The 17,742-nt window shown below is 41.8% G+C and overlaps 1 protein-coding gene across 5 annotated transcripts in view; it reads right to left on the reverse strand.

Moving 5' to 3' along the window:
- Positions 1–3,250: 3,250 nt before the first annotated feature.
- Positions 3,251–17,742, reverse strand: part of SYT6 (synaptotagmin 6) — a 146,016-nt gene continuing 131,524 nt past the window's right edge. For 4 of the 5 annotated variants that reach the window (XM_053393544.1, XM_053393547.1, XM_053393546.1 and 1 more), the window contains exons 5-8: positions 16,805–16,976; positions 16,113–16,263; positions 10,279–10,383; positions 3,251–3,725 (exon numbers count right to left, since the gene is read on the reverse strand). In XM_053393544.1, coding sequence (XP_053249519.1) covers positions 3,654–3,725; positions 10,279–10,383; positions 16,113–16,263; positions 16,805–16,976 — 500 coding nt within the window. In that variant the 3' untranslated portion in view covers positions 3,251–3,653. The remainder of the gene's footprint in view (positions 3,726–10,278; positions 10,384–16,112; positions 16,264–16,804; positions 16,977–17,742) is intronic. The other variant, XM_053393545.1, reaches the window with a different exon arrangement.

Below are 17,742 nucleotides of genomic sequence, written 5' to 3' on the forward strand. Positions count from 1 at the left end.
AAATAAAAATGGAGTTGGGAAGTGGTTCAGAAATGCTTTTGAGACACTTCTTAAAATATAGTGGTGTTTCCTTTTCTCTTCGTGACAGTCCAGACCGCTACAGAGGAGCAACACCACATCACTGCTGACAGCTCCTGATTATACATAGCATACATGGTGCAATCTCAACTGTAGCTTTCATCTTGCTTTCAGCCTGGCCTTTATTCAGCAGGCATAATGCTTCCTTTAGCAACAGATGGCTATACCACTGATTCTATAAAAAATATACACAACTGCTGAAGACAAGCGATTCAAAAAAAGTCATTTTATTAGACTGATGCTCCCGTTGCATGTGGCACATACAGAGAAAATTAAGACACAAGGTGTGGTGAGGAGCAAGAACAAATTAGCCTATCACTGAACAAAATTTCCCTGCAAAGTTATATACACGCTTGGAAAGTTTAGATCAGTGAATCAGAACATTAAGGTTGAAGTAAAGGGCGTTATTGTTGTTCAGTTGCTGAGCTTTGTTCTCAGTCTAGCTGAACAAAAATGTACAATGGCAATTTATGGACACTTCGGCCACTTGAGACAATATTGTTTCAAGTCAAAAAGCAAAATGAATCCAAATTATTACTTGAAAGAAACAGCATTGTTTGAGGTGCTAAATGTGAGGTGAAAAGCATTTTAAAAAATCCTTTAAGCAAGAAGCTTGGCTGCAATCTATGTAATAGTTAGGTCCCATTGAAATCAATAAGCATAAACATGGATGACAATGTGGTTGATTTTCTTGATCCCAATACACTCACTTTGATGGCAACTCAATTTGGCCAGTAACCACTAGACAAGTAATCAGTGTTTTCAAGTCTTTGATCATCTACTCATGCATGAGCAACTGAGTGCTGGATACCAAGCAGACACCCCCCCACCACGGAAGCACAAGGGCTGGCCCAAGACATTTTGCTGCCTGGTGGAACAGCAAATGGTGCCTCCATTATACCTCAGTCAAGGTACACAGTACCCAAGGGTAGCCAGCTTAATCTGCTACCTGAGGCAGAAAATCCCACAAAGTAAAATTACAATAACCATACATTAAATAACAAAGAATTTGCTGCCCTTCTATGACACCTAATGCCAGCTGCCTGAGGCAACTAAAACCTAATGTGAGGGCCAGTACCTTTCTTGTATTTGATGGATCAGATCCAAAATGGTGATTCTTGCATAGAACTTTGCTTCCAAGCATGGATCACCTTTGCTCGATTATATCAGTGTGTGGAAATTCAGAGAAAGCATGCACACCTTAGTTCCTGTTGAAATCAGTGGGATAGTAAAGTTTAGCAGGGCCACTCAGTTCCACTGATTGCAATTAACGCTAAGTGCACCCAACTTTCTCTAGCTAGTGTTCCCGTCTTAAAAAATTGCTATTGACCTGGATATTTATTCTGTGCAATGAAAAACTGATGAGAAATTGTAAACCTTTTATTTGGAATCAGCTGTATTGGAATATTTGAAAAAAATTAGGGTGGGCCAAAGCCCTGTGTAAGGACTTCTGTTTGCACTTTGGGGATTTCCCCCACAATTGGGGGATTTCCCCCACAAAATTGGCTCTGGGGGGGTTAGGAGAACCCCCACTACAGCACATAGGAGCCATTCCACCTGCCAAGCTGAAATGCTTGTGCAGTTCGAATAACTGGAAGAGTGCAAAGTTGAATTTCACCCTTAGTTGTTATTTTCCCCACCAACAGAACAAAAAGGCTACATCTAAGCCAGATCCTCTCATGCTCTTTCAACCCTGTTGTTGTCCACATTGGCTGTTTGTCATTGGCCAGTGCTGCAGAATATGTTACCTGCAGACTGATAATGCTAGGTTTGGGAATATTGTCACCACTACCCTGCCTATTTGATTATTAATGCTTTTCTGATGTTACCAGCAATGGCTGTTACTGTTATGCTGCAGAGGTTGAAGGTAATGAATGTGCCAGTCTTTTGCTGAAGTAGATTGAATATCATCTGACTTTCAGTATTTGTGCTGAAAAAAGCACTTGCTAACACTTCTTGCAATCATGCTGTTTGACTATGGGAAGGACTATGCAGGTCTGCAGGTTTCCTGAGAAATGGAAACATAGGAAGCTGACTTATACTGAATCAGACCAATAGTTCTTCTAGTTCAGAACTGGCAGCTGACTGGCACTGGCTCTCCAGGGACATTCCCCGCCTTATCTGGAGATGCCTGCGATTGAGTCTGGGACCTTTTGCATGCAAGAGAGATGCTCTACCTCTGAGCTATGGCCCCAGAATATAAAAAGGCAATTGAGGAGGAGGACAAGGAAGTTCCCAGAGATGCCCATGTTAGTCTTGAATAATCCATATGGATACTGCAGGTGGACAATAAGAAATAATAATACAAGAACTAGAGGAAGTAGCAGAAGAGGAGAAAACTGTCAAAAGCGAACACTTTATAAGCTATGCAAGTCAAAATGGCACTGGATTGAGATTGCCTGCAATGTAGACATGCCATTATTAGCACCCTCCACATCAGCCCGAGATTAGTGCCACATGACACAATCTTGTGATTTTACAAATAAAGGAGTTAGCACTGGAAGGAACTATTTATTTTTGAAACATTGTCAGAAAATACAACTTTCAACATTTCCCCCCAACAGGGGACCCCCCCCCCAAATTCAAGCAATAAGTTAATTTTAAAAATACTCAAAATGTTGCAGCTTTCAGTAATTTTGGCAAATGAATCATCTTTTTTAAGTACTGTATATGACAGACAAAATCAAAATGCTTCTAGAAAAACCTGCTAGACAAAATAGTTTTGCAAATCACAGACTCTCAACAAATATAGCTGTTTTCACTACTCTCAAGAAGAAGAAATATGGGTGTGAAATAGATCTAAATAGATCTTTAAAAAAAAGAGAGAGGGGAAGAGATAGAGATTTTGTTAAAAATTGCAAAGCTGGGACCAGCTCTAAACTGCAGCAAGAATGAGCTGCACCTTAAGCAACTGAGCTCATGCAAAAGGTTCTCCAGAGAACATAAATACAGAAAAAGTGTTATTTTTTTCCCTGAGGAATTTGTAACTCTGTAAAACACATCAAAGGGCAGGCTGGGTTACACACAGCACAGATTCCATGAACATCACAGTATGAGTAAGAATTTTTTGTAATGTATCGCTGATCACAATAACAAGGGTTGTTCACATGTCACGAGGAGTCTAATCAAGGCCTTTTCACTTGTCAGTCTCATCCCCCTCCAATTTTTTCCCCTTAAATCTGCATGGTTATCTGCAGAATGTCAGTGCTTCTCTACTATTTGTCCACCTCCAGACACGCACAAATATCTATTTTACAGGTTATTTTACAGGCCAGTGTTCCGGCCTATGTCACACTCCTCCAACTTTTCCCCCATCCCAGGCAGCCATGTCCAAAAAGTGAAAACCACACAGAACATCACCTTGAGAGACATAAATAACTAAGACAAATATGACCACAGAACAGTTTTGCTGCCTTTGTCATTGTGGGAACAAGTGCCCTCACTGTCTAACGTCCACTTCTTCTTCCATTCAGCCATAGAATTGCTGTGGAATTCCAGACAAGTAGCAAAGAATCAAACGGAAATGAATCGAAAAAGAACTTGGTTGAGTCCCATTGAATTCACCACTCGATGCATCATGGTGTTGGAGGCGGTTTGGGGGAGGGACAGGAGCCCTGGCTGTCAAAGCTGGCTGCTCGGCCATGCCACTGAGGAAAAGAAAAAGGCAGCAAGTTAGTGAATGAAGTCATAAACAAGCAGGGCATAAAAATGTACTAGCACCACTAATCCAGAGGTCTATGTCAGCTCAGGCAAAGATGGAACTCCAACACTAGTGGGATGTCCCATTCATTTAAATGGAGGGATGCACAATTGTGCTCTCCATTTAGTTGAATGAATATGTCCTTCACGTGCACACATGAGCTTTCACAAAAGAGTCTTAGAGCTGGGCCAACTGTGCATGCGAGCAAATCTCTTCATCACCATCAGCTTTGTCCTCAGCACCATGAGATATAAATCAGTGTCCTTTGAAAAACTCAAGCATTGATTACAAAATGGAAGGGGAAGACTTCCAAGGCACTCAGACGGGGTAACAAAATGGAATAGATAACAAACTGAGCTTGAGCAATCAAAAGGGCAATTTTGGATTTTAGTACCACTCTACGTGATACCACGTTCATCGTGGTTGTTCATCATGTTTACAATGATTACGCACATCTAGAAGTATTCCTGCCATCTGCTTGAAATCTAGTGAGATGGATGAAGACAAAAGGAACAGCAAGAGGCAAGAGGAATCGGGGGGGGGGTCTATGTTAATGGAAAGAAGAAGACAAACAGAAAGAAACAGAAGCTGAAATGCACAAAACTATTGGAAATCAATCATACTGCAAAAAGAGAGAAAACATTCAAAAGAAGAAAACAGACCAACCAAATATCTAAGGGAAAAGAGTCCCATAGTTATGTTGCGGCAATCGAGAAAGGACATTAGCTGTTGAGAGGATGAGCACATGAATTAGGAGGTTAAACATGTCTAGTCAGAAGTAAATGCCATTGAGTTCAATGTGGCTAACTCCTCCTAGAGATGAAAGGACCTTTCAATTTTGGTTCTCTCAGTTTCTCATTTTTCCAATCTTAAATTTGATTCTCAACATTTCTACAGCGATTTGCAGAAAATTCTTTTCAAAAACCCTCCTGAAAATTCTTCAACCCTTTAATGCAAATTTCTCCTAATAAACATATTTTTGTATGCAGCTTTGGCTAACGTATACTTTTTTTCCAAGCAATTTGTCCTAATATAATGCAGCTTTGTATGTTATTTTCACTAATATATTCATCATTAGGCTCACTGTGACCTAATATAATGCATATTTGTAAACACTGTAAGCACTGCAAAATTCAGATAAGTGTAAATTTCAAAGGATGTCTATGTTTTGGTTCTTACATTGTTTCAGAAAGTGCAGATTTGATCAATTCAGCTTTCAATTTGATTCAATTCAGCAAACTGAATTGAATTCTTCCCTAATTCCTATTTCTACCATCTAGGTAAGTGGGTCTCAGATTCCAGCTTAAGTTAGTATTAGAAGAACAAAGGACAAAAGGAGGCCAATAGAAAGAAATCAAGATTAATAACCTATTCATTTTTTGAACACTGCAATTCAAAGGGGTGTTGGTGCATTGGGAAGGATTCAAGTCAAAGGCAGAAAAGGATAAAAAGTAATTGTAAACAGTTTCAAAATATGCCAAAATGAATTTTTTACTCTGAATGTTCACCTCATAAGTGGAAAAGTAACGTAAATTGAGCCTAGAAGAAGAAAGTCTGTCAGATGTTAAATGCCAAATACCAATCTCAAATATTGACAGAGTTCCAACAAATGTTTTAAATTCATTATGTTACCATTTTCTTCCACTATTCATTGTCAAACATGAAAAGCCATTAACACTGCATATCACATACCAAATGCTAAATACAATTGCATACCTGCCAGTTATCAATCAGTAATATGAAATACTGGCATTAAATAAATAGCGCTGGGTGTCAGATACTGAGGATGAATAGCAATAGAAGATAGTTTTGTGAAGAATTTGAAGGGGCATGATTTAAGGCGGGGTAGGATACCTCAGGCCAGGGGGCTAAATGTAGCCCTCCAGGTCTCTCTGTTCAGCTCTTGAGGCTCTCCCTGGGCAGTGCCTCTACCAGGGAAAGGCTGGGTTAGCTAATCCCATAAGTCCAGACATCTTTCTAACATTCCCAAAGCCAGCATATGGGTTAATTGTAGTGTGGCAGTTAAAACCATAAATTACGTGCTGTGGTCTTTTTGGTTCAAATCTCAGCAGAGCCATGAACTCGCTAGATGGCCTTAGGCAAGTCATCATCTCTGAGCCTCGGTAATCATCTCTTCTGACCTATGATATGGGGATAATAAATAATGCTGGCCTACCACAAAGGGTTATCGTAGGAATTACTAAGATAGTGTTTGTAGAACACTTACAGTATTGGCCTGTTTTTGTTTTTTTTAAGTTTGTGTTTATAAGCTGCTTTAGGAGGCCTTTGCCTTGAAATGTGGTGTAGTGGCAGAGTGCTGGACCAGGATTCGAATCCCTACTCAGTCAGGAAGTGCACTGGGTGACCTTGGGCTAGTCACTGTATCTTAAACTAACATACCTCACAGGGTTTTTGTGAGGATCAAATGGGGACAGGGAGACCCGTGTTCACCTTGCTAAGCTCCTTGAAGGGAATGCTGGATGTAACAATAGCAATAATGATAAGGACATTTGCTACGCAGGTGCTAGTTTTTAAAATAGTTTTAATTGCATTTAATTTTTAAAAGTACAATGCGCTTTTAGGTAAAGATTAGAAGGATTGCACTCATCATGTCATTTATTTAAATAATATGAGGGGGGGGGGAAATAACAGCCCTGGCATCAGTAAAGGCTAGCCTATGAGGGTGAATGGGGAAATGCCCCACCAACCTCAGTTTGCCCTCAGCCAGACCCCACCTGCCTGCCTTCTTTCTTACAAAGAGTAAAACTCTGCCTGTGATTGACTCTGGCTCCACCTACTGTTGACCTCCCCATGTTCCACCCTACCACTTCCAATGGCCACGAATCACCGCACCCTGCCATAGCATAGATTGCTTAGATACTATTATGTCTTCCTCATATTAATCATGATTGCTAATGCAATTTTTGTTTGTTTTGTAAACCAGCACTCTGCTGTCAAGCCTTTGATCACCAAACGCATCATGAAAAGTAAGTACAGCCAGCCACAGTCAAGTTCCTTATCTTATCTATGATAAAAGGCTGCTCTTACTTTGGCTTCAGTGTTGCTTCGCTTTATATCATGCAACTATTAAAAAACAAACAAATAAAAAACCCCTCAAACGACTTCAAAACTTAATCCAATAATTCTGTCAAAATTTAGCTAATGAAGTTTAGCAGGATCCACTTCCTAGTCATGAGGTCATTGTTCAAATTGGAAGACCAGAACAAGCTGGAAGTAAATGAAAGGCCCAGCGTGCAGGATAAGCACATTTTTAGGCACTTTAGATTATAAATTATTGGCAACGTGTCTTCAGGCTATGAAGTGCAATTTTAAGCATGCTACTCTCATTTCTAAATTCTAGCCTTCTGACCTCTGGTGTTGTGTTAGCATTCAGGCAAGTGTCAAGCTTGTTCTATGAACACACAGCTTGTTCTTGATGTAGAACTAGGTACCGGTACTTCAAAGATGTCAAAGAGCCCTGTGTCTGAATGCATTAACAGCACTGTTCTCCCACATTTCATGCAAACCCATGAAAGAATCCTAGAATTGTAGAGATAGAAGGGAGTCCAGAGGTCATCTAGTTTAATCCCCCGCAATGCAGGAATGACAGCTAAAGAATCCCTGACAGATGGCCATAGAACCTCTGCTTAACAACCTCCAATGAAGGAGAGTCCATCACCTTCTGATGGAGTCTGTTCCAATGTTGAACAACTCTTACCACCAGAAGGTTCTTCCTAATGTTGAGTCAGAATCTCCTTTGCGCTTCGAGACCCCCAACCACCCCCCAGAAATGAAGACACAGTGACATGGGATTTTAGTTTAAGTTACTGGGCAAAATTTAGGCCACAACTTTATTGAATACAGAATGCGAGTGGTATTGGCTTAGGCATTGGAATCATCCAAACTGTATCAGACTCCCACCCGCATTGTGGGGAATCTGATAAAAGGGTGAAACACTGGCAGAGGGAGCCCTGCCAAAGCAAACCGACTCGAGCTCACCCCCAGTGCCCCTGTGGGGTCCTGGTATGGCCCTAGCCCATACCGTGGGGTTTTGGACAAGACCCAAGCCAACCCCTGATTCCTTTAACGGAATACCCTTGAGCTTGGAGGGGCAGGTGATGGCCGCACCTCCCCTCCCCACACATTGCTGATCCAATGCCTAACTGCCAAACCTTACAAAGTTGTGACGATTGCTACCTGGTAGGCGAAAACCAAATGGCTCTGCCAGTCTGCCAGATGGAAAAAATTCCTACCAGGCAAAACAGACAATTAACAACGTCTATAGCAAGGCCAAAACACGAGATAAAGGGTGTGTGTGAGAGATCTGCTGTGTGAAGGCAAAGAGGTCCAGCAAACATCGTGCAAGGGTTAAATAATGTTTCGCAGCCACCCCCCAAGCCAAGCCATTGGCTTTAGGGCCCAAGAGATGCCTGGGGGCCCAAGCGCAATGCGTACCCTCCTTGAAGAGGATCCGATTTCTTCTAACTTGAATCCATTGGTTTGGGTCCTACACTCTGGACTAGGAGAAAACAAACTTGCTCTGTCATCCACGTGACAACCCTTTAGATATTTGAATATGATGATATATCACCTCTCAGTCTTCTCTTCTCCAGTCTAAACATATATAACTCTTTCAATCTTTCCCCCTAAGGCTTGGTTTCCAGACCTTTGATCATCTTGGTCACTCTCCGGTGCACACGTTTCAGCTTGTCAATATCCTTCTTAAACTGTAGTGCCCAGAACTGGATACAGTACTCCTTGCCTTTCTGGGGCTTAAAGTTTACTTCATACATTATGTGGCAGCAAAACCAGGTTCTTGCACCCACACTATATTTCCTAAAGCATATGTTCCCCTACAAGCACAATGTGTAAAATAGATTGTAAAGAAAGGCACTTGCATCACAGCCCTCTGTTTTGTATCTCTGTCTCTATTAATGGCAGACGTCTACATAAAGGAACATGAATTTCCAAAGGACATTTATAAACTCCCCCCCTCCCAAAAAAACCCCTCCAGTAACAAAATCAACCTCTCTATCTATTATTCATCACTGAAACAGGTATTTGAATTGTGGCCTGTTTTTAAACAGCGATTCAGTTTTTCTCACCAAGTTGCAAGACTAAAGAGAAACATTGGTCTCTTATGATCTTCCTTAGACCTGGCTTTCAAGAAAGCCCAAATAACCCTAAAGGTAAAGGTAAAGGGACCCCTGACCATTAGGTCCGGTCATGACTGACTCTGGGGTTGCAGGACCCATCTTGTTCTATAGGCCGAGGGAGCCGGCGTTTGTCCACAGACAGCTTCCGGGTCATGTGGCCAGCATGACTAAGCCGCTTCTGGTGAACCAGAGCAGCTCACGGAAACGCCGTTTACCTTCCCACCAGAGTGGTACCTATTTATCTACTTGCACTTGACGTGCTTTTGAACTGCTAGGTTGGCAGGAGCAGGGACCGAGCAACAGGAGCTCACCCCTTCGCAGGGATTCAAACTGCCAACCTTCTGATCGGCAAGTCCTAGGCTCTGTGGTTTAACCTACAGTGCCACCCGCCTCCCAAATAACCCTAGGCCTGCATTAATAAATCCAGAGTGCATTCTGATAACTTCTTAGATCCATGTGGTTAGGTTCCAAATCATAGATAAAGGGTGGGCAATATCAGGCCCTAGGGACCAAATATGGGCCTCTGGGCCTCTCTATGTCACCCTTGGGACTCTTCCTAAGCCATGACCCTTCCTAGGGCAATCATGTTCCACGCTCTTCTCGGGGTCTTTTGCCTGGCTGGAATGTGTCCTTGAATTCTGATGATGCCTCTTCCTTGCCTGGATGGAGAAAGATGTGTGTATAAATGTCTAAGTTACAGCCATTTGCTCCACATGCTTTTGTTTCTGGCCCCACTGGCAGCTGGCAGCTGGCCCCTGGAAAGTCTCCTTGGGCTGACAAAGTTCCCCAACTCTTGCCATGCAGAATCAATTTTCCAAGACAGGGAAAAACTGCTAATATGGAACCTGCACATCTGATACCTCGATGCTGACAGATTATGGAACAAATAAAGCCCTTTAAAAACATCTAAAAACCAATTTTAAGCTCTTTGTGTTTAAAGGGAGCTTGAGAAGCTGACAAAATATTGATTCCAACTGTGACAGATTCTCCAGAGAAGTTTCATTGCTCTAAATACACAAATGGAATTGCTTTTGAACAAGCCCTCTAGGGTGTCACCTACACTCATTAAGTACCTGATGTATTATTTTAAACAAATAAATGTCATGGTCCCCAAAGACTGAAATGGCCTTATTAAATTTTAGATCTATTTTATTGTAACGAGCTGATGATAATATGAGTTTGCAATACCAGATACAACCAAACTCATCCTCCGGAAATCTCTGCTAAGCCCTTTCCCCATCAGTGTCTGCAAAAACAAAAAAACAAAGAACAGGCCGCTGTTGTTGTTGTTTTTATCTCTTTGTTTAATATCTTCTTGTAAAATGATCCTTGTCTGATGGATACCTTGGAATATTTGGAGTGAGACAGCATCACAGGAGAAAAGGAGTGGGATGACTCTGCTACAGGGATCACTGCCTTGGGAGTGCTCAATCCAGGTGCTGGATTTTGCTGTTGGCAGAAATAGATAAAGGGTCATTGGCGGATGAATTATAGGGTACGTTTGTGCTAAAACAAATTAGCACTAAGGGGCTGTTTCAGTTTGCGTATTTAAAGGGCATACCTAAATATCAGTCTTGAAGAGTGTCAGACACGAAGTCATTGTACATCCAGCCCACATAAACCAGCAGTAGCACTCTCACCAGCTCTACGCTGGGGAAACCCAGCCAGATGGGCGGGGTACAAATAATAAATTATTATTATTACGACGCAAAATGATGGTGAGACCAGTGCAGGGTCATGCAGCCCACCACCCAAGTTACTGATGCATGCATATTTCCCGCGCTTAACACCACATGCATGACAAATAGACAGCACAAGCAGTTGCAACCCGAATATAGCCTGAGGAATTATATTTTGGTTTCTCTCCTGGGTAAGGAGTGCAATTTGGCAAAGGTTGTGGCTCAGTGTTACAGGACATGCTTTGCATGCAAAAGGTCCCAGGTTTAGTCCCCAGCACCTCTAGGTAGGGCTGAAAGAGATTGTTCTTTGAAAACCCGGAAAGCTGCTGCCACTCAACATGGAGACCACCATCATGTTTGGCAGGTGGGTGAGGCCATCTAGCTTTCAATCGCCTGATGTCACAATGATGTCAGGTGACCCATGTGGTGATTGATGGGGCTTCAAAGCACCATTCACTGCCCTCTGCAAGCAGGGGGAACAGCCGTAGCTCAGCAGAAGAGCATCTGGTTGGCATGCAAAAGGTCCCAGGTTCAGTCCCCAGTATCTACAGGTAAGGTTGGGAATTTCGCCTGCCTGGAACCTTGGAGAACTGCTGCCAGTATTGAGCTAGATGGACCAAAGGTGCAACACAGCTTCCTTTGTTCCTGTGATGATCAACTGATATCAGGTGTAGGGCAGGTAAGTTGTAGATTGTACAAATAGCCTGGCAGGTCAGATGGGGAGGCCTGAGGAGGCTAATTGGGATTATGGGCTGGAGATTTCCCATCACTGGTGTATGCAATAGATGGACCAGTGGTCTGACGTGGGATAAAGTAGCTTCTGCAGATAAAGGGCAGGTGAAAGACCACAGAAGGAAGACACTCAGGGCTTTTCCTGCCAATCATAAGAACATAAGAAAATCCCTGCTGGATCAGACTAACAAGCCCATCTAGTCCAGCATCCTGCTCTCAGATGTCTATGGGAGCATATAAGGAGGACCTGAATGCAACAGCACTTTCCCCAAACGTACTTGCAAGCAACTGGTATTCAATAGCATACTGCCTCTGAGAGTGGAAGAAAAACATAGACATAACGGCTAGTAACCCCTGCTAGCTTTATTCTCCATGAATTTGTCTGATCTTCTTGATTAGGCAAGGATTGAACTACCTCTAACGAGTAAAAGAAACTAGGCTTTCAGAAATCCAGAATTCTCTTTCTGCACCACTTACTGAAAATAATGGCGAGATTTAACAACAGCTGCCTCGTACATGCTCATATAAGTGGCCAGATGTTTAGCAATGCCGCACGTGTCAGATGCATGTATAGTTTTATTTTCGGCAAAATTGGAGCTTGCCGTTTTCTGAACAAAATAATGACATATGCTGAACTCAAGGGAACGCTGTTTTCTAGAGATTCATAATTGGTGCATATCAGTGCTGTAACTGAGCAACCACCAATTGTGCATGAGGGTGTAATGGCCAACGTCTGTAACATCTGGTTCGTATTCTTCTTCATATTCTCAAAGGATCTGTAAGCTCTGCAGTGTTTGGTTTAGTGGTTCAAGGCTTTCACTTATTCATTTATTCACGAATGCTTCCTCACCCAGCATGACGCCCAGAGTTTGCCTTAGCAAAAGCAGATCAAAGAAGTACATTTTGTACTTGAACCTAAAGGTGGAGGCTTGTGATGGTTATTAACACCTGTGAAAGCTCACATTTAAATGAAGTCAGACCCTGCTTTGAGCCTGACTAGGCTCTATGATGGTTGTTGCTCCTCTCCAGGTGGTCTCGCTGCATCATGGGCAGCCTGGTGAAAGAGGACTCCCTGGTTCTGGTACCCAAACCATACTTTTAAAAAATGGTTTAGATTCTGGGATATCCTTCCCTCTCCTATATGTGAAGCAGCAGCCACAAGCTGCTTCAGACATATTCTAAAAACTGATCACTTTGACTTGGCCCTCCCTCACCATAAGACTGGACCCAGTTTTATGTACTTGAGTCGCCTGAATTCCTGTTTTTATAGGCTTTTATGGGTTTGTCTTTTTCTTTGCTTTTTGCTTATACTTTTGTTTTAATGATATTGTTTGTTTTTATATTTCACACTGCTTAGAGATTTTGAGAACATTAATTGGTTTATGTATATGCTTTGTAATAACTAAATCCACCCATACTACATGGAGCCTTAATGTGCTGAGATTGAAAACTGGGGATGCATATTGGAGCTGGAAATGTGTTGAGTAGGGGTAGGGGGAAAACCTGCCTATCTCTTTCCCTTGGAGTCTTGCTAATAGCAGTATAATACACAGACCCAGACAGCCATAGATTATATTTACAGAAGATGCCGGAGCAGGGTGCCGTGAAAGGGTGTGTGTGTAATATTCTAGAGCTGTTTTTGGTTGTACTGAATAATCCTCTCAGCGTTGCAGAGCCTACTGATTTAATGCATCCTTACAAAAGTGGATTAGAGATCACATAAAAATTATTTAGTAGCATCAGAGGAGTGAAGGCTATCGGATGCCATGAATTATCCACCTCTCTTATCAAACAACGCCCCCTGATCTTCACTGTAACAAATTATCAGTTCCAGAGCACACTCTCTACCTTTGCCTGGCCATGTCTATACTTGCTTTTCATGGGCTCAGTCTTCCAGTTAACAAACTTTTCCTGAGCAAACATTAGAAATTTCTGTAATTCATACATTCTGTCTATTTTTAGCCTCTGAGTGGAATCCAAGGCAATGGCTTTGGGGACCCCACTAGACCCCTAATGGGGAAGCAAGATTTGTTGGGAGTGCTAATGGCGCGAGTCTTTCCATCTGGTGCACAGGTTGCATATATGTGTAAATAAAACCATACATCTTAAAAGAAAAGTCTCCATTAACCTTCATGCGTTGGGACCCGCTGATAGACTGGCTGCACACAACAGTACCTTGGAATGTGCCACTGCCTAAGCTTGCACCAAGATGTGCTGTGGCTATTGAAATAAGTACCTGCTGGTGACCACATGCTCCTATCCCAAAGAACTCACAGGACATCTGGGTGGCATGTGTTGCACTAGAGAACCATGGTTGAAGCTTTGGAAATGTTGTTTACAGTCTACTGAGAAGCTCAAAGAGATCTGAGCTTAAAAGCAAATAACAATCTGTGGAAACAGATCCAAAATACTCTCTCTCTCTCTCTCTCTCTCTCTGTGTGTGTGTGTGTGTGTGTGTGTCTCCCCACACACTCACACTCATCTGGAGAAAATATTTGGTTCTCTGGGACAACAAGGTAACTTGGTATCTGTGTATCTTGTTTAATGGGAGTTTTTGCTCTTGTTCTAAATAACCTTCTGCTTCAGTTAAGGGTTTCCTTTCCCCTTCAGAATATGTTCCAAGCAGTTTCTTGTTTGCTTTGTTTACTCTCCTACCAAAACAAAACAACAGGGAACAAAACTTATTGGTGGATGCATAGCATACTTGTACTTGGAAGTACTTGTTCTAGGATCACAGCAGCTTCTTGTCCCTGATGGGATTGCTCCACTTCAGATCAACAAATAACAAGGGGAAAGAGAGCGTGTGGGAGGGAGATGAGGAGGAACATTGGTGTGTTCTCTGCTGAATCTTTTTTTTTTTAAAAGAATTAACATTAAATTGATAGTGGCAGAGCTAGTGTATCAACCAAATAGACATCTAGACACTGGCATCCTTATTTGCATCTGTATCTGGCTGTACTTTACGACTACTAAACACAATGACCCCATATCGTAGTAGTCTAGCTGATTACAGGTGAAGTTAGCCAAGTGCCATGAATTTTCCTGTGTTTTGTCTCAAGGAGACAGTTTACAGGGGGTTCAGTGTCAATCTGGGGTTTTATTGGGTCCTAGATGGATGGTAACCCAGGCTTCATTGCTCTTCCTGTATTCCCTTGCATTGCAGCTAGGAACGTTACTGAGTCATAATTGTGGACTTTTTTGTGCATGCATCCTGCAACTGACTGAGCAACCGCTGATGTCCTATCTATTGAACATTCACCCTAGTTTGCTGACACAAAACTTACATGAAGGTTAGATTGTATCCAGTCTTTACTGAATCTTCATTTTAATATATGCATATAGTTTTACTTCTAACAATGTCTGCTTGCTTTTTATGATTGTTTTAAAAACGTTTTAGCAGTTCTCATTTTTATATGTAAACCACCTTGAGTCCTGTCAGGAAAAAAGGCGGGGTATAAATAAACATTATAATAAACATAATAATTCATTCTGATTTGCTTGCTTGGTGGTTATATGACTTTTTATTAACCAATTCTTTATGTCACACTTTTCAGTGCATTTCCTCATCACTTTTCAAACCACAAAATGCCAGGGTGGGCTTTTGTGTGTGTGTTTTTTTAAAGCAGATTTGTTGCACTGGTGCTTTAATTTTGCAAAGCTACATTTCCTGGTATGCACCTGATTCCCTCCCACAAAATACTGTCAGTTGGAGGTGTACCTCCTGCTTCCTTTGCTTCTTTCCCCATTTGGGGCAGCACAATTATTGGTTTGCTTTGTTGCTTAATCTGTTGATGGAAGCCTTTGAAGATGGTATGGAAACTGTAGCTGGTGCAGAATTCAGGGGCCAGGTTGCTGACTGGGTCAAGAGATGGTCTGAACACACAACACCACTCCCAGCACAACTGCACTGGGTACTAATCAATTAGGATAGGAGGGTGGTGCCATAAGAAAGGGCCTGCTCAGTGGAATGCTCTCCCCAGAGAGGCATGCCTGGTGCCATCTCTATCTGTCTTTAGGCACCAAGCAAAACTGTTCTCATTCATCCTGCCTTTGGATCTTAATTTCTATTTATCTTTTAGTAGGTGAGGTTGAATTGGCTCTGCTTTATACACAGTATAGGTGCGTTTTAGGTTCCTTTACACTTGCTTTTAATGTTCATTTTGTAAGTCGCTTTGAGTTCACCTTTCTGAAAAAAGTGATTAAGTAATAATAGTAGGGTATTTCTCCTAGAAGCTGGCCACTAGAGCATCGTGTTCTGCAGATGTTACTGTAGATATCATATTAGATTTTGAACAGTTCTGGAGGCTGCAGATGACTTATGTACTTCTGCTTCAGCAAAGATCAGCTCCATTAACTCCTTCCATTTTACTCAGTTCTCTGCTTTATTCCCAGCTTCAAAGTCCATGGAAGTAGGCACGTTTTGTGCATTGCTCTGAAATTAAAAAGGATTAAAGCTGCACATTTGAGCTGGTTAAAATAAATTGGTCTATTAACAAGGTTCTGTGCAAGTTGAAGCCGGGCCAAAATGCTTAAGGACTGCTGCAGGTTTCCAGAGCCAAAACTTGGGTAGGGAGGTGTTCATGAATACAACACAACCACACCAACAGTATCTGTAAACTTAACTCTTACTTTTATAGTATAGCTACAAAGCCTATCATTGGGTAAGGTGTTCTTCAAAATTCACAAGATACAAGTGCAAGCTTCTCCAAAAATAATTTTGGCCTACAAAACATACATTCAAATGAAGTTATTAAATACTTTACATACCTCCTTGAAGGATTTCTTCACCTCTACTAGTGGGTGCCAGTGTGCAATTGGTTTCCGTGGGTAAGCCAGCATTTCGTTCCAGTGGTCTCGGCCTAGTCCCTCAGCATTGTTTGCTACACGGCAAACCCCAATAATCTCATTATGGCCGACTCTGAAAGGGGTAACCACACATGGAACATGTTTTAGACATGCTTTCTTTTGCCACAGTGACACATGTAAACCCGTCCCTCCTGCTTTTTCCACCCTTCTTGCTGAAGCTACAAATGAGAGCAGAATTTTAATACAACATGCCTCATAGGCAAATCAGACACATGTCTGCAAATGGGCTAAGGACTGTCCCTGGTAAATAGGGAGTGTATGCTGTCATTATCAAGACTGATCTCCATGTGAATCTTCACATGTGATCTTCAAGCATGAAGCTGAGCACGTAATTTATGCTTCTGTCCCCATCACCAATGGACTTCATGACTTCAGAGTCATGCTCTTTCCAGAGCCAATTAAATCCTAGGAACATGCCCTGCTGACCCAAAGGGGAAATACTTGAGAAGCAAAAAGTGCAGCTTGATATTTCTAATAACATGACTTGTCTCTTGCACAACCCAGTCACGTAATCAAGTGAGTCACACCATGGAAACTCAAGAACGAGGAAATGGCTCGAATGGGATTTAAGCATTACAGAGATTCCCTCCTACCGGTCATAATCCATAACAGAGATAAGCAGGCTGACTTGGTCCATGTTCTCTGGAGGGATATCAAAGATTATTGCCTCATTGTAGTTAGGATTAAGTGTGTTTCTTTTAATGGTGGTTTTCTTCTTCTTTAGCCTCCTTCCATCACAGAGCAAGGACACCTTGACGTAAGGATCTGGAGAGCAGGAGAAAGGGAAAATGACAGCATTGATGAAAGGCATTTTCTCCTCCCAGTATCCATGGGATCCCTGCTGCTCACATGACCAAATGGGATATGGAACATGTGGAAGCAGGAGTGGAAGAGAAGAAAGTCTCTGGGTTTGCATGCACCTAGGCTCTGGGCAAAAAAATCACATGGGATCATGGATTGCCATCACAATCTCACTCCTTCGTCCACATCTTCAGTAGTATCATGTTTGATCATTCAAACCCAACTATGGTTAGTTAACAATGAAAATTGTGCACAAAATTTCAGATCACAATCCAATCAAATGTGAAATAAGAGGTTATGAAGAAAGAACTTTCAGGTGGTGAATTAACGATTACCTTCTAGATGATCAAAATTTTTTAGAGGAAGCACGAAAGAAGTTGGTGGAGTACTTTTCGAACAATTGTAATAAGGGTACAAAAATGAATGTAGTGTGGGACGCCAGCAAGGCGATGATGAGAGGATTTTTTATACAACAGAACTCAATTAAAAATAAAAGTAGAGAAAAAGGCAAGAAGGAAATCTTAAAACAAATAATGGACAATGAACAAAAATTAATCAAGAAACCAGATAATTTAAAAATAAAACAGACCATAAAAGCTCTGCAAACACAATTTGCGATGCTAATAAACAAAGAGGTGGAATGGAATATAAAAAAGCTGGGACAAAGAAACTTCGAGTTTGCAAACAAATCAGGAAAATGGCTGGCATGGCAAATTAAGAAAAGAAAGAA

The sequence above is a fragment of the Podarcis raffonei genome, chromosome 6 (genome assembly GCF_027172205.1).
Source record: "Podarcis raffonei isolate rPodRaf1 chromosome 6, rPodRaf1.pri, whole genome shotgun sequence".
Taxonomy (NCBI): domain Eukaryota; kingdom Metazoa; phylum Chordata; class Lepidosauria; order Squamata; family Lacertidae; genus Podarcis; species Podarcis raffonei.